The 12276-nt window shown below is 47.9% G+C and overlaps 2 protein-coding genes and 1 non-coding gene across 3 annotated transcripts; all 3 read right to left on the bottom strand.

Moving 5' to 3' along the window:
• Window positions 1–192: 192 nt before the first annotated feature.
• BKA67DRAFT_t177 lies at window positions 193–279 on the bottom strand. The gene has a single exon. It is a non-coding gene; the product is annotated as a tRNA-Pro (tRNA).
• On the bottom strand, window positions 257–2038 carry BKA67DRAFT_583932 (aldo-keto reductase family 1 member E1). Its single transcript, XM_046104115.1, has 5 exons — window positions 1779–2038; window positions 1283–1720; window positions 1011–1231; window positions 813–959; window positions 257–761 (listed from the first exon to the last, which is right to left on the bottom strand). The coding sequence occupies exons 1-5, from the start codon at window positions 1959–1961 to the stop codon at window positions 740–742; spliced, it is 1011 nt and encodes a 336-aa protein (XP_045952859.1). The 5' UTR covers window positions 1962–2038; the 3' UTR covers window positions 257–739.
• A 115-nt stretch (window positions 2039–2153) lies between these two features.
• Window positions 2154–4575, bottom strand: BKA67DRAFT_99558 (major facilitator superfamily domain-containing protein). The gene is made up of 2 exons (XM_046109600.1): window positions 3815–4575; window positions 2154–3765 (listed from the first exon to the last, which is right to left on the bottom strand). Exons 1-2 carry the CDS (start codon window positions 4452–4454, stop codon window positions 2612–2614), a joined length of 1794 nt encoding a protein of 597 aa, XP_045952858.1. The 5' UTR covers window positions 4455–4575; the 3' UTR covers window positions 2154–2611.
• Window positions 4576–12276: the final 7701 nt, after the last annotated feature.

Raw genomic sequence — 12276 nt, 5'->3', positions numbered from 1 at the left:
TACTATAGCATAGACTAACAAAATAGTGGAGCCGCGTCATATCAGCTCGCTGATAGGCCCCCTCCCTATACGTGTGTTTGTGTATGTATACAACTAGGTCAACACTTTGTTCATCATTAGCCATAAGAACATGATACGAATGTCAACAAACGGCAAAAAGGTGTCGCCAATGATTACTCATTGAGGAAATTGGGCCCGAACCCGGGATCGAACCGGGGACCTCTCGCAGATTGCTTGGGTGTACCCTAAGCGAGAATTATACCACTAAACCATCCGGGCGTATTTTGCTGTTGCAGTTGTTGTTGAGATTCGCGACACAAACATGGCATATAATGCCGCGATGTGGAGGGTTTGGTAGCCCTGAGCGGTCATTGCGCCCGTATATACATCATAGAAAGGGAGAGTGTTGAGGATTACTTGGGTCGTCGACGGCCGTGATAGGACTGCTAGACCGCACGGCTAACCAGAGACTTGAAACGACGTCAACAGCATAATAACATGGATCTATATTCCCAGAGTATGCACAATACGCTTCCCAACAATAACACGCAACAGCTCCACCAGTAGATTGATGGATGAGATTCTGGTGCATTTGTGAAATGGAGGGCAGTGTCAGAAAAACCAGAATGGCCAACAGGGATCGTACACTAGTAGACACTCATGGTACAGAAGATCATGCCCCATACTTCATGCGATGGCGTTGGTAGCCTGCTACTTCCACCTCAGCAGGCGGCGATGTTTACGGAGCATCCGTTGGGTCCCTGTCACAGTTAATGGAAGGGTCGCATGGCTGCTGAAGGAGAACGACTTACCAGTCCGTCACGAGATGCTCATCTAACCCGTCCATTTTTGACATGTCCTCGTCGGAGATTTCGAAGCCTCCAACTTTCACATTATCGATGAGGCGTTCCTTTCTTGCGCTCTTGGGCAGCGGTACCAGGCCATGTTGTAATGACCACCTACAGGGGAATTAGTATTATTTTGATAGATCTTGATCACTGATTACTCACCGCACCATCAATTGCGCTGGCGTGCAGGAGTACTTCTTAGCAAGTGCAACAATCGTAGCGTTCTTCATGCGCATCGCTCTAGCAAGCGGACCGTACGCCTCAATAACGATACCATGCTTCTTGCACACTTCACGAATATCTTCTTGTGTATTGAAAGGATGGACCTCAATTTGGTTGATAGAAGGCTTGATTCTGGGGTTTGAAGCCATCAACTCCTCGATCTGCGGGAGGTTTAGCGTGTCACCTGTAACGATGCCTAACGATAAACTCACGTGTCTGACTCCGAAATTGCTGACGCCACCACTCCTGACCTCGCCGTCTGTGATTGCGTCCTCAACAGCCCTCCAGCTCGTCAATCGTGCCTCGGAACCGCCATAAGGACTGTGCAATAAGAACAAATCGATGTAGCCGAGCCCACAAGCATCGACACTTTTCTTGATACTTCGCCTTACGGCGGTATACGACTCACTGTTGCTGGCGAGCTTGGAGGTGTACCAGATATCCTCCCGTTTGAGGCCTTCGGAGTTGTCGGGCGAAGACAGGAAAGTCCGAATAGCCTTCCCAGCCTCAGTCTCGTTGTGGTACATTTGTGCGCTGTCGAAGCCGCGATACCCCGCCGCCAAGCCCCAGGGCACGGCGGAGAGGACCTCGCGTCCGGACATCATGTAGAGCCCAAGCTGGATCTGTGGGATGAGGTGGCCCGATGGGAGCTAAAGACTGTGTTGAGCCCTCTGTCGTCCGGAAAGGGCGTCTCTGCGGGGTACCCACCTTGACCTTGCTGGCCAGCGAGAAGCTGTTTGAGCCCATCTTGGAATTGTGCAATTCGAAATACGCACTATGATTTTTATGTTGTCCGTCAATGGAAGCTCGTAGTCGTTGTGACTCTGATCCAGTGAATATATATTGGTCGATGTGGGGAGACAAAATCCAACTGGAGTATGATGCTGTCATGCTGAGGAAAGGTACCGACGGAAATATGGACCTCGTTATCCACTAGAGCAGCGCGCGCTATAACTAGGATAGGCTGGTCGCTATAGCGGCCAGATGGTGGATTGGGGAGGGGTAGAAAACGAACAACACTTGCTAATGTACCTCAATAACAGTGCAAATTTTGAACATCTTGGGGAGCATATTACTTCCCAATCACCTTAAACTTTACCTCGAAGTAAGTCATGCCTTGTTTTGATTCTATGTATTTCTCTATGTCGGTATTTGATCTACAGTCTATTGTACCATACGCGTGGCCGCATTATTTACAATATCATCGTGTTAATAAAGTTCATCGCGAGGCTGTGTCCTAGGCACAGCCTAACGGTCCTACAGTCGCGTTTCTACTGCCACTTAGGTTACTGAGCCCACTTGTTGGAATGTGGCTGTTATGTAACAGCGACTGGTATTTCGAGATGCCACCTCATTTTCTGCCATCCATCATAGCTGCCAATTTGGCGGCTTCTTGTCCAAACTTGGTTTTGCTGCGGATGATATGTCCAAACTTGTAGAATGCGATCAAACAAGGGATAAAGATCAAGGCGAGGAAGCCAGGAACGCTGGAAGCCCAATGAATGCCTACAATTGAATTAGCATTATTTCTGACCATGAATTTACCCAAGAATTCCGAACATACCTAATGAATCATATAGTTGTGCAGTGAAGAGGGGAAAGACGGCGCCAGCAATCGATCGCAGCACTGTGCTTGCAGCAAGTGCCGATGCAGCATAACCTAAATAGGCGTCGACGATATAGTTCGTAAGACTCATGTAAAGCAGGACCAATCCGAAGCCAAACAAGACACCAGCGCTGACAGAGATGAGCCAAAATGTGTCGGGGTCGTTCGTCCACGCGAACCAGAAAAGACCAATGGGAAGCGCAGCCGAACCGAGCATGGCTGGAGGAAGGCGAGCTTCAGGAGGAACCATACCCTGGTACTTGTCGACGAGTTTGGCATAACGCTTCTGATCGAAGAGGGCAACATAGAAAAGTGAGATAATGATTCCAAGAGCGATAGCAAGAAAAGGTAGAGATGCGACTCCTTGGGGCCAACCGCGGACTTGCTGGTAGACAATAGGGTATGCGGCGAAAAGCAGAAAGAGTGTTCCGTGAACAACAGACAAGAAGAGGCTGAGGAGAGTGACAATGGGCTCGTAAATGAGAATGACCCATGGTCGAAGAGCTCCGACGCGGAGTTGGGTTGCGATGCTCTTAGGTTCCACGCCATCAACAACATGTACCTTGCCTGTGATCTTGGATAGTTTCTCTGCACGACGCTTTAAGAGCACTGGAGCATATGTCTCCGGGAAGGTGATTGTGAGCACAACCCACGTAGGGAAGGATGCGCCAGCGATCAAAACGGACAACGACCGCCAACCATAAGCCTTATCGAGGAAACCGCAAGCGATGGGGCCAAGCATCTGGCCCATGAGACCAGCCAGGGTGAAAATACTCAGAACGAATCCTCTCTCCTGGGCTTGAAACATGTCGGCAATGACGGCTGGGGCAACTGCCTGGGTGAAGGAGCCGGCCAAACCACCCAGTATTCGTAAAGTGAGGACGAAGGTTATTGAAGGAGCTAGCCCAATCACGCCGGACGTGATGACGAATGCTGCAAAGGTCCAAACATAAAGGTCACGGCGACCGTACACTTCGCTCATAGGCGACAGCACTAGAGCTCCAATTGCAAAGCCAAGCACGAAGAGAGATGTCATGAGCAGTGCAACGGTCTGACCGACATTGAACTCAGTCTTGATATCAGTGGTGCCTGGCACCTGTTAGAACAATCCCATTGATTTGACACAAGTCTCACTCACCTTGAGAAAACCCGGATGAAGCTATCGAGACCATGAAAACGGCGAACGCAAGCACCATTGCGTTGGTCCATTTTTTAACCCTTGGAAAAAGCATGGGGTTCGCCGGGTCATTCTCGATCCATCTCACAAGGTAAGGGTCATCCGGAGTTCCATAACCTGGGAAGTCGTAGTTCAGAACATCCAATGATACAAGGGCTGAATCAGCTTGATCGAGCTGTTCTTGTGTCAAGGGTTCCTTCCACTTTGCTTTTTCTTTGTCAATGCCGAAGTCGTCCGACCATCGCTCAGAATTCCTAGTGATCCAAGAATCTCGCTTTTCCACGTCAAAGGCTCCATCCCATAGCTTTTGGTCGCCTTGATATGCTCGGTCATCAATCCATGTAGTGCGATTGCCTCTAGCATGGCCCGGCCACACCTGCTGAACACGAGGAGCGGATGGCAGGAGAGAGTTGCCAACCATATAGCTCAAGCGATTGGCACGGGCCTCCGTGTCAAAAGCGGCAGTCCATCTTTTGTTAACCTGCTGTGTTGTGAATCGGCCAGGCCATGGTGCGTCAAGCTCAATATCGTCTCCGTTTGGGGTGGGCCATATCGTCATCCGGTTCGCTCTTCCTGCCGCAGCGGAAGGATGAAGAGACATAATGAGATTTTCGAAGGCAGGTCTATAGTCTATGCAGAAATAAAGAAGAAAAATATAAAACAAGTATATGCCGGCACAGAAAGAAAGGAAACCCAAACTCGGTAAGGGAAGTTAAGAAACGAAGGCAAGAATGCCAAGAGAGGCACAACAGGAGACACCATAACAAAGAGGAACAGGAGCTTCATATATATCTGAACTCACATCATAAGCATAGGGCTGCACTACTGCAAAGACAATGCGGCTGAGTCCATAGAAGGACAGCGGTGGCAGTGGAAACCAAAATTGGTTGATATTGATTAATGCCAGGTTTGGGTGGTATGGGAGTGGTGGAGAGTGGATCGTAATGTTGCGCGTCTCCATGTGATTGCCCTCAAGTATTTTCCTCCGTCTTCGATGATTCCCACAGCATTCCACCCCATGTAGACGAACACTGATAGACTGAAACAAGGCCACATGCCACTGCTCAATACCCACAAGTACAGTAGCTAGGCTTGCTAGGCTGCCAGGGTGGCATGCCTAGATGCAATCTAGCCAGTACCGGCAGCGTCCCGAGAGACTAAGTCGAGTGCCGAGACTAAATAGATGAAATAATATAGCATGCCAATGTCTTGTCCTCTGAAAATCTCGAAGTACTTCGGAGATCATGTCTGTGGTTTAGCATAGAACTCGGTTATTTCCGTAGATCACGTAGATCCCGCCGTGGCTCGGGGGTGACGCACATGCTTGCCCTAATTGATCATCCCAAACGATAATGTCCATAATTATTGGATGACACAAGCCGAAGACGACTTCGCATCGCATTGTCCGGTGTAATGTTTCGAGCCGTCTTGCTGGACTAAATGTAGAGACAGGTTGGGTTTGGCGTAATGCATGGATATCGCATAGTGGATTGTGGCTTTGGACGCAAAGCCTGGATGGGCTGTGAGAACCAATCAAAAACAAAGGAAAATAGAAATTAATTAAAGCGTTGCATGATAGGGAGGACCAGGGTGATCAGAAACCAGACTTGCGGCTCTATCCCCTAACTTCGTCTGGTGTGAACGTGACACTCAAGGGACCCCCGCGCAGACTTGACCTCCCAAATTGGTCCCAATCTCCTAATTTTACCTTGCAGCTGGCCGGGAAGATACGAGATGCCATCATTCCTGGTACTGGAAGGCTTGACCTGAATAATGTCCAGGACAGACGAACGTGAAACCAAAAATACATGAAACGGTCTCTTGGCGAGAAGTGACAGACCACTGGACCCTGTGGACTGAATGCGGAAAATTTATGTGGGACCATTGCGTATGCTCTTGGCGGGTCTGACAGTGAACCGCTTGTCCATGACACTCGTCGAACTTATCGTGGTTCTCCTGGCGTTTAGGGAAGCACTCGAGTTTGTGTTTTTCGTGCACCAAATTGATGACTCGTGCCAAGGGATCACGGTACCGCTCATTGAAGAGCTGCAGAGCAACAACTCGTCACGTTTAGGCCGGCGCATCGAAGACGGCACCAAATGTAGGAAGTGCTGCATCATGGTAGCCTTGATTCTAGATGCATATCCTGTTGGCAGTCTCCATATTCGGTACCATCCACCGCTCTGCTCTTTAAAGAGAAAAATGAAGAGTGGAAAAAGAAAAGAAAAAGATATATCGGTGCTGACTTACTGTGTCATCACCTGTGCTTACTTTGTCTTTTGATCAGCTCTTGCGGTGCCAGCCATATCTGTAGCTGCTGGGTTCGACCATGAGGCCTGGTATTTCACTTCACAATTCAGCAGGTTGCATTGGAGACGATGGAATGCTCTGCCAAGTCCAACCGGTTGTCTCAAATATCAGATGGGAATTGCGGCAGCCATCCCTAGCCAGCCAGCAACAGGTCATAGCTTTTAACTTGCCTGATTTACTTCAAACAAGTTCGGCGCTGTCCGACTAATAGAACAATATTGAGAAAGAAAATGTGGTGCTTTGAAGCTTTGAACCATAAAAGATCAAAACCAACGTCTGTAGTTTGGGGCTTAAATAGAGTATGGGATCGTAATAATGTAAAGTTTATTCTCTGGAGCTGTCGGGCCTAAATTATTGTTACAGGGCCTCGCTATGCCCCAATTGGCTCTGGGCCTTCTTCCGCTGCAGCAAGGACTTAACCTTAGTGCAGGTGTCCAGTGGAAATGTGCCCCGGCTGGATTCTCCGACTCACAACTACAGTTCAGTCAATCGGTGCTTTGCAAAAAGACGAACATTTCAGCACGAAAGCATGAAAGAAACAATCCTATTCACCCTACCGCATCACAGAGAGAGAGAAAAAAAACAAGTTCTTTGACATTAATCACTCTTCAAAGGGCCATTTAACAGTCATATGAGCAAAGTGGTCAACTCCTGTCTTTGAGCATGGAGATAATAGAGGAAGCCGCCTCATATGGACAACAAAGGCCTGGTGCATGTCCAGAGGACACCACTAAGCCAACATAAACGACCACGCCAATTGTATACAACCTACATTGCCGTCCCACCATTGCCCAACCAGATGTTGCTGATGCAATTCCCAACACACCATATCACAAGCCGCCCTCTTCGTGGCACATTAGTAGAAGACGGTTCGGCACAATGTATACCGCGTTTGAACAAGAGTACTTCTGCTGTGGAAACATTAATAAAAGAAGCCCGTTCTATCGCGGTTGCTGAAATTATTCGGGAAAGTCGCGCTGGCATGTACGTACACCACTTCTCTTATGCTCGAGGGATACTGAAAGTAGAAATGCTTTCTCACAATGTTCGCATCACAGGCAATATCGTGTTAAGCCTGCCCTAGCTCCAGATGAACCAATGCGCCATTATCTTATAAGCAACCGCCAGAGCCTCCTATTTGACACCGGAAAATAGGCATCTATGAATGTCGCATGATCTTTATGGTCAAGACAATCCCGTGGCAGGCACGAAACTTATGAGGTGCTTTTTGTCTCTGGTATAACAGACCCGCACACTCAAACCACATGGACTCTCGACATTGTTGTTACAGATTCATAACTTGAGTAAAGGTTTTACATAGGCGATTAGAAGCAACAGCAGAGGTCTTGAGTAGGGACAAAGAATTCTGAATTGGCCAAGATATCATGATGGCTGCACTGAATCAACTTCTGTGTCATTCAGCTGGGTCACAGAAGCCAGTCCTTCTCGCACGATTCTCAACGTTACTAAATTGAATTTTGTGTCTTTGGCAATTCCAATAATTATCATCGCAAAATGCCAGCGTCGTCATCTGTGCAGTGTACCACGAGACACAAGCAAAGTTTTCTCCTGCACCACAATCTCTGACACAGATAGATTGACACATTTCTTATCAACGGAAACCAACCGGCTCCAATTAGAGTTTGTTCAACTAGGACTGATTGGCGGTGAAGAGATAAGCCAAGTAAAAAGCAAACAAGGTTATGTTATCCTATTCGCCACTCCAACCAGGTCTGTCAGTGAGCAGCAGGGGTTGGCAGCCTGCAACTCCATATTTTATCTAAGTGCTATGAACCACAATACAGACCAGTCCTCCAATTCATAACTCTGCAGCGGACAACAAGGATGAAATTTGGTCGCGACTACCAACGACTTCAGCTTCCTGTATGGAAAGAGGCCTATATTGACTACGATAATTTAAAACACATTGCAAAGCAGCAATCGAATTGTCTTGGCTGTACGTCACTACACGGCAACGATAATCCTCGATTCTTTTTCTTCCTGAGAGTTTGCTGACAATCACTACTTCCTTTAGACTTTGAGAGTCGCCTTGAATTTGAGATTAAGCAAGTAAACTGCTTTTTGCAGCAACAGCTCAACTTCCTTTATGGCTGGATCGAGGCGACGCTTTCGCGATTCTCGCTTACAGCACTATCTTTAGAGCTTAAGGACCTGGCGCAGGTCGCGCCTGCCGAGCTTCACGATCTATGTGACTGCCTTGAGGACGTCCTAGAATTTGCGTCACAACTCGAGGTATTTGCGAAGCTCAACAAAGATGCAATCCAAAAGTTGTTCATCAAGCGCAGCCGAGTCACCGAGGCCGTGGTGGAGGGCAGCCTTGAACATGGCGGCCTGCTCTTTGCAAGTCCCTGGCTCAACACAGCTGCTCGTTTGAGAAATCTCCATGATCTGGCGAGTCGCGCCCAAAGCCTTCACCAGGATGACCCGAGAACACATTCCCTCCTACTACAGCGAGTAAGCCCCATCGCTCTGGGCTGCACAAGCGATGAAGTCCATCGCAGCATCGGTGTTGATAATTCCGCAGAACTGATGGTAGTATTGGCTTCATCTGTATCTTACCTGGAGAATCAAGCTATGCTTTACTCTGTCCTGCAGGTCGCGATTACTTGTCGCGCTTCAATGTGCACCCGATCCTTGCTTGAGGAGATCACGGCACCTTTGGAAGATGTTTCGTGCGGTCATTTGGACGCTTTACATCGACTCATCATTAAGTCATATCGATTTCAGCCAGAACTAGCTGTGATAGACGATGCTGTGGGGATATTCCGTGAGCTTTCTCCCTATCAACATCATATGCTGTTAGTGAAGGACTGGAGACAGCGCTATCCACTTCACTATGCTGCAGAACACGGCCCGGTCAATCTCTGCAAGCACATTCTTAAATTCATGGAGCCGACAGCAGTCCTGGAACAAGATGCTTCGGGGCTAACGCCGCTCCATCTTGCTGTCAGTGGTGGCCATCTGGGCGTAGTAAGACTGTTTCTCGCAGTGAATGCTGTCCGGTGCATGATAGCTGGTGAAACCACTAGAAGATTGTTACTCATGGCAATTCAAGCACGGTCCGTCGCTATTACTGAATGTTTGTTGAGCCTTAACCAAGGTCTAGATTTGCGGGATAAGTTCGGTCGCACTCCTTTATACTATGCTGCTGATCAAGGCCAAGTGGAGATGGTTCAAGCCCTACTGACTGTGCCAGACGGATTGTTTCTTAACCACGTCGAGACTTCGTACGGCTGGTCACCGCTCATAGTAGCCTCTTCTCGGGGTCATTATGAAATAGTGAAACTTCTCCTCGAAGCCGGAGCAGACCCAATGACCAAAGATCACCGAGGCTGGTCTGCTCTTGAAAACGCGTCCTACAGAGCGCACATGACTATTGTCGATGCCCTCCAACACGCATTGCCTGTCAGAGAACCAGAAAATCACCTAGAGAAAGTCTTGGTGCAATCGCGTGATATTAAACCAATTCAGATACAACGGCCAACATACTTCTCTAAAGAAAGCTCTGCTCATATTGAGGATGCATCATTCACTTCTGTTGTCTTCAGCCTAGGATCCTTCGACATAAATTCAAATGGCTTGATACTAAATATTGCGACTTCAGTTCTCGGTAGGGTTGCTACCAGTATATCGAGCCAAATGATTCTTGAGGTCGCTGGGATACACTGTCATGAGCAACCATACGAATTCATGCTGCCCCTACTAGGTGATGTATCCGAGATTACATGTGTCTTCTCGACAACTGAACCAGACAATCTACAACTCAGTTTCAAGCTTATTGAAACTTTTAACGACGCAATGCCATGCAAGCGCTTACTAGCCACGGGTATTGCACTGCTAGGATCCATCAAAGGCTGGTTTCGCCCAGAACGTCAAAGCCTGAAGCGGGACTCAACTGTTGTACTGAACACACCCAAAGGTGATTTCGCAGGTACCATCACATTTACACATCTTGTATGCAAGCCCTACGAAGCTCCTGGGTTGCCCAAGCCCGTCCAAAAGATGCGTCTTTTAGAAACAACCCAAGTCGTTGGTCACCGCGGACTAGGCTGGAACATGACTGGGCTTGGCCGTATGCAAATTGGGGAGCACACCGTCCAGTCTCTGCAGAGTGCTCTTGATCAAGGAGCAGATCTCATAGAGTTCGACGTTCAGATTACACGCGATCGCGTTCCTGTCATCTACCATGATTGGCAGGTCTCGGAAACAGGGCTTGACATACCAATCCATGCAATGACTTATAAGCAGGTATGTTCATCAAGGATGGCCACATCGTTCGGTGACTTACACAACCCAGTGGATGGCTATAAGTGAGTCGCAGACGAACGACCATCATGACACACCAAGAGGTCGCCTGCCCTGGGACGAAAGGGCGCGCCCAAGCGCGCCGCCCCGGCGAGACTCCAAGTCCTTGTGCGCTCATCCGGATCACTCGCGAAGGGCGATGACAGAACGCATGAAACATACTGTAGAGTATGCCAGAAATCATAATAAGGGCAATATTCGAGGGGACTGTATTCACGACGCTTTTACAACACTTCGCGAGCTTTTCAAGAAATTTCCCGAAGACGTAAACTTCGACATTGAGCTGAGTAAGTCTCGGACCATTTTAATGTTTTAGAGATCTGCGATTCCTAATGTATAAAGCAGAGTATCCTATGTTGTGGGAATGCCCGTATTGGGAGATGGAACCATACTGGACAGAAATGAACGAGTATATCGACACAACTTTGGATACCGTATTTGAGCTGGCAGGCAACCGCTCCATTTTCTTCACCTGCTTCAACCCAGAGGTTTGTATTCTTCTGTCTATGAAGCAAAAGGCTTATCCCGTCGTATTTCTTAACGACTCGATGGTCAGCGGACCGGCAGGTGATCAGCGCGCAGTTTCGCTGCAGCAAGCAATGCGCTTCGCACGACAGTGGGGCTTGCAAGGCATTGTTATGGCAGCTGAGCCTTTCGTCGCAGCACCTAAGCTCATTAAACATGTCAGAGACCAGGGTTTGGTCTGTGGTTCGTACGGTTCCTTGAATGATATCCCAGAATTTGCTACGGTATGTCATGCAACGATCATTTTGTGTATTGTAGAGGAAACTTGCTGACAGATTATGGCGCAGAAACAAGCAGTCGAGGGGATAGACATGCTGATTGTAAACAATGTTCGACTTATTTCGAACACTCTTCGCAGCCTGGAGTCCTGAAAGATACCCCATCATTGTTCAACAGCGTTGGCACTGGATTCCGTATTGTGCGATCTTACTTTGATGTTTCCAGATGTAGACTGCGTTGAATATTTAGTGATACAGGCGTTCTTATCTGACGTCCGTCTACGTGGAATCAGAGGCACAGTTACTCAATTCATGTCTAGTCTAGTTTCCTTTTCCCGTTTTGTAAAAACTCTGCTTGCTCAACCTTCGCAGAGTTGTCGAATGACCAAATCATCCAAAGAGAATAGGTACCGTCTGAGCGAATTCCGAATCATTCTCTTCATTTTGGTATTCTTGTAATTGATCTTTGATTGACAAGAGTGAAAGCGCGGCGAGTTTCGCTACTTCTTGCTTCTCCTCTTTCTCCTCCTCCTCCTTCTCTTTGTGTGCCTTTTTGAGTTTTCATGAATATCAGGACAAGCTAGAAAGGAAAAGTACCAAGTGGGTTGTCCATGTAGCCAGCTACAGTTGTGACTACAATCACCAATCGCGAGATGATTCCAGTAGTCGTCGTCGAAATATTCCAGTTCGCTGAACTTGATGCAATCTGGACAGAGACATTCGAAATAGCCTCTAAGTTTTTCAACCATGCCCTACACAATGGCGTTAATCTCTCGGCCTCGTGTGACTAAGCGATGCCCAGCGCAGACCTTTTGAACACTTGTATCTTCATTTACATTGTACTCAAACTTTGTGAACTTGTCTAAGAAATTGTCTAGTAGGTTACGCTCCTGCTTCTCCATCGGCCAGAGGCTTCTAATATCTTTCAGTGAGCGGAAGTACAAAAATCGGCTGCGTTGTTACAGGCACTATTTCTGCACCGAATTATGTTTTTGACACGCCTGGGCAGATCGTGCCACATTGATGCCATAAATTTCTTTGTCG

This window comes from Truncatella angustata, assembly GCF_020726525.1.
Source record: "Truncatella angustata strain MPI-SDFR-AT-0073 chromosome Unknown BKA67scaffold_10, whole genome shotgun sequence".
NCBI classification, from domain to species: domain Eukaryota; kingdom Fungi; phylum Ascomycota; class Sordariomycetes; order Amphisphaeriales; family Sporocadaceae; genus Truncatella; species Truncatella angustata.
Note: the sequence above shows the minus strand (reverse complement) of the source record. Positions and strands in the feature narration are given on the sequence as shown.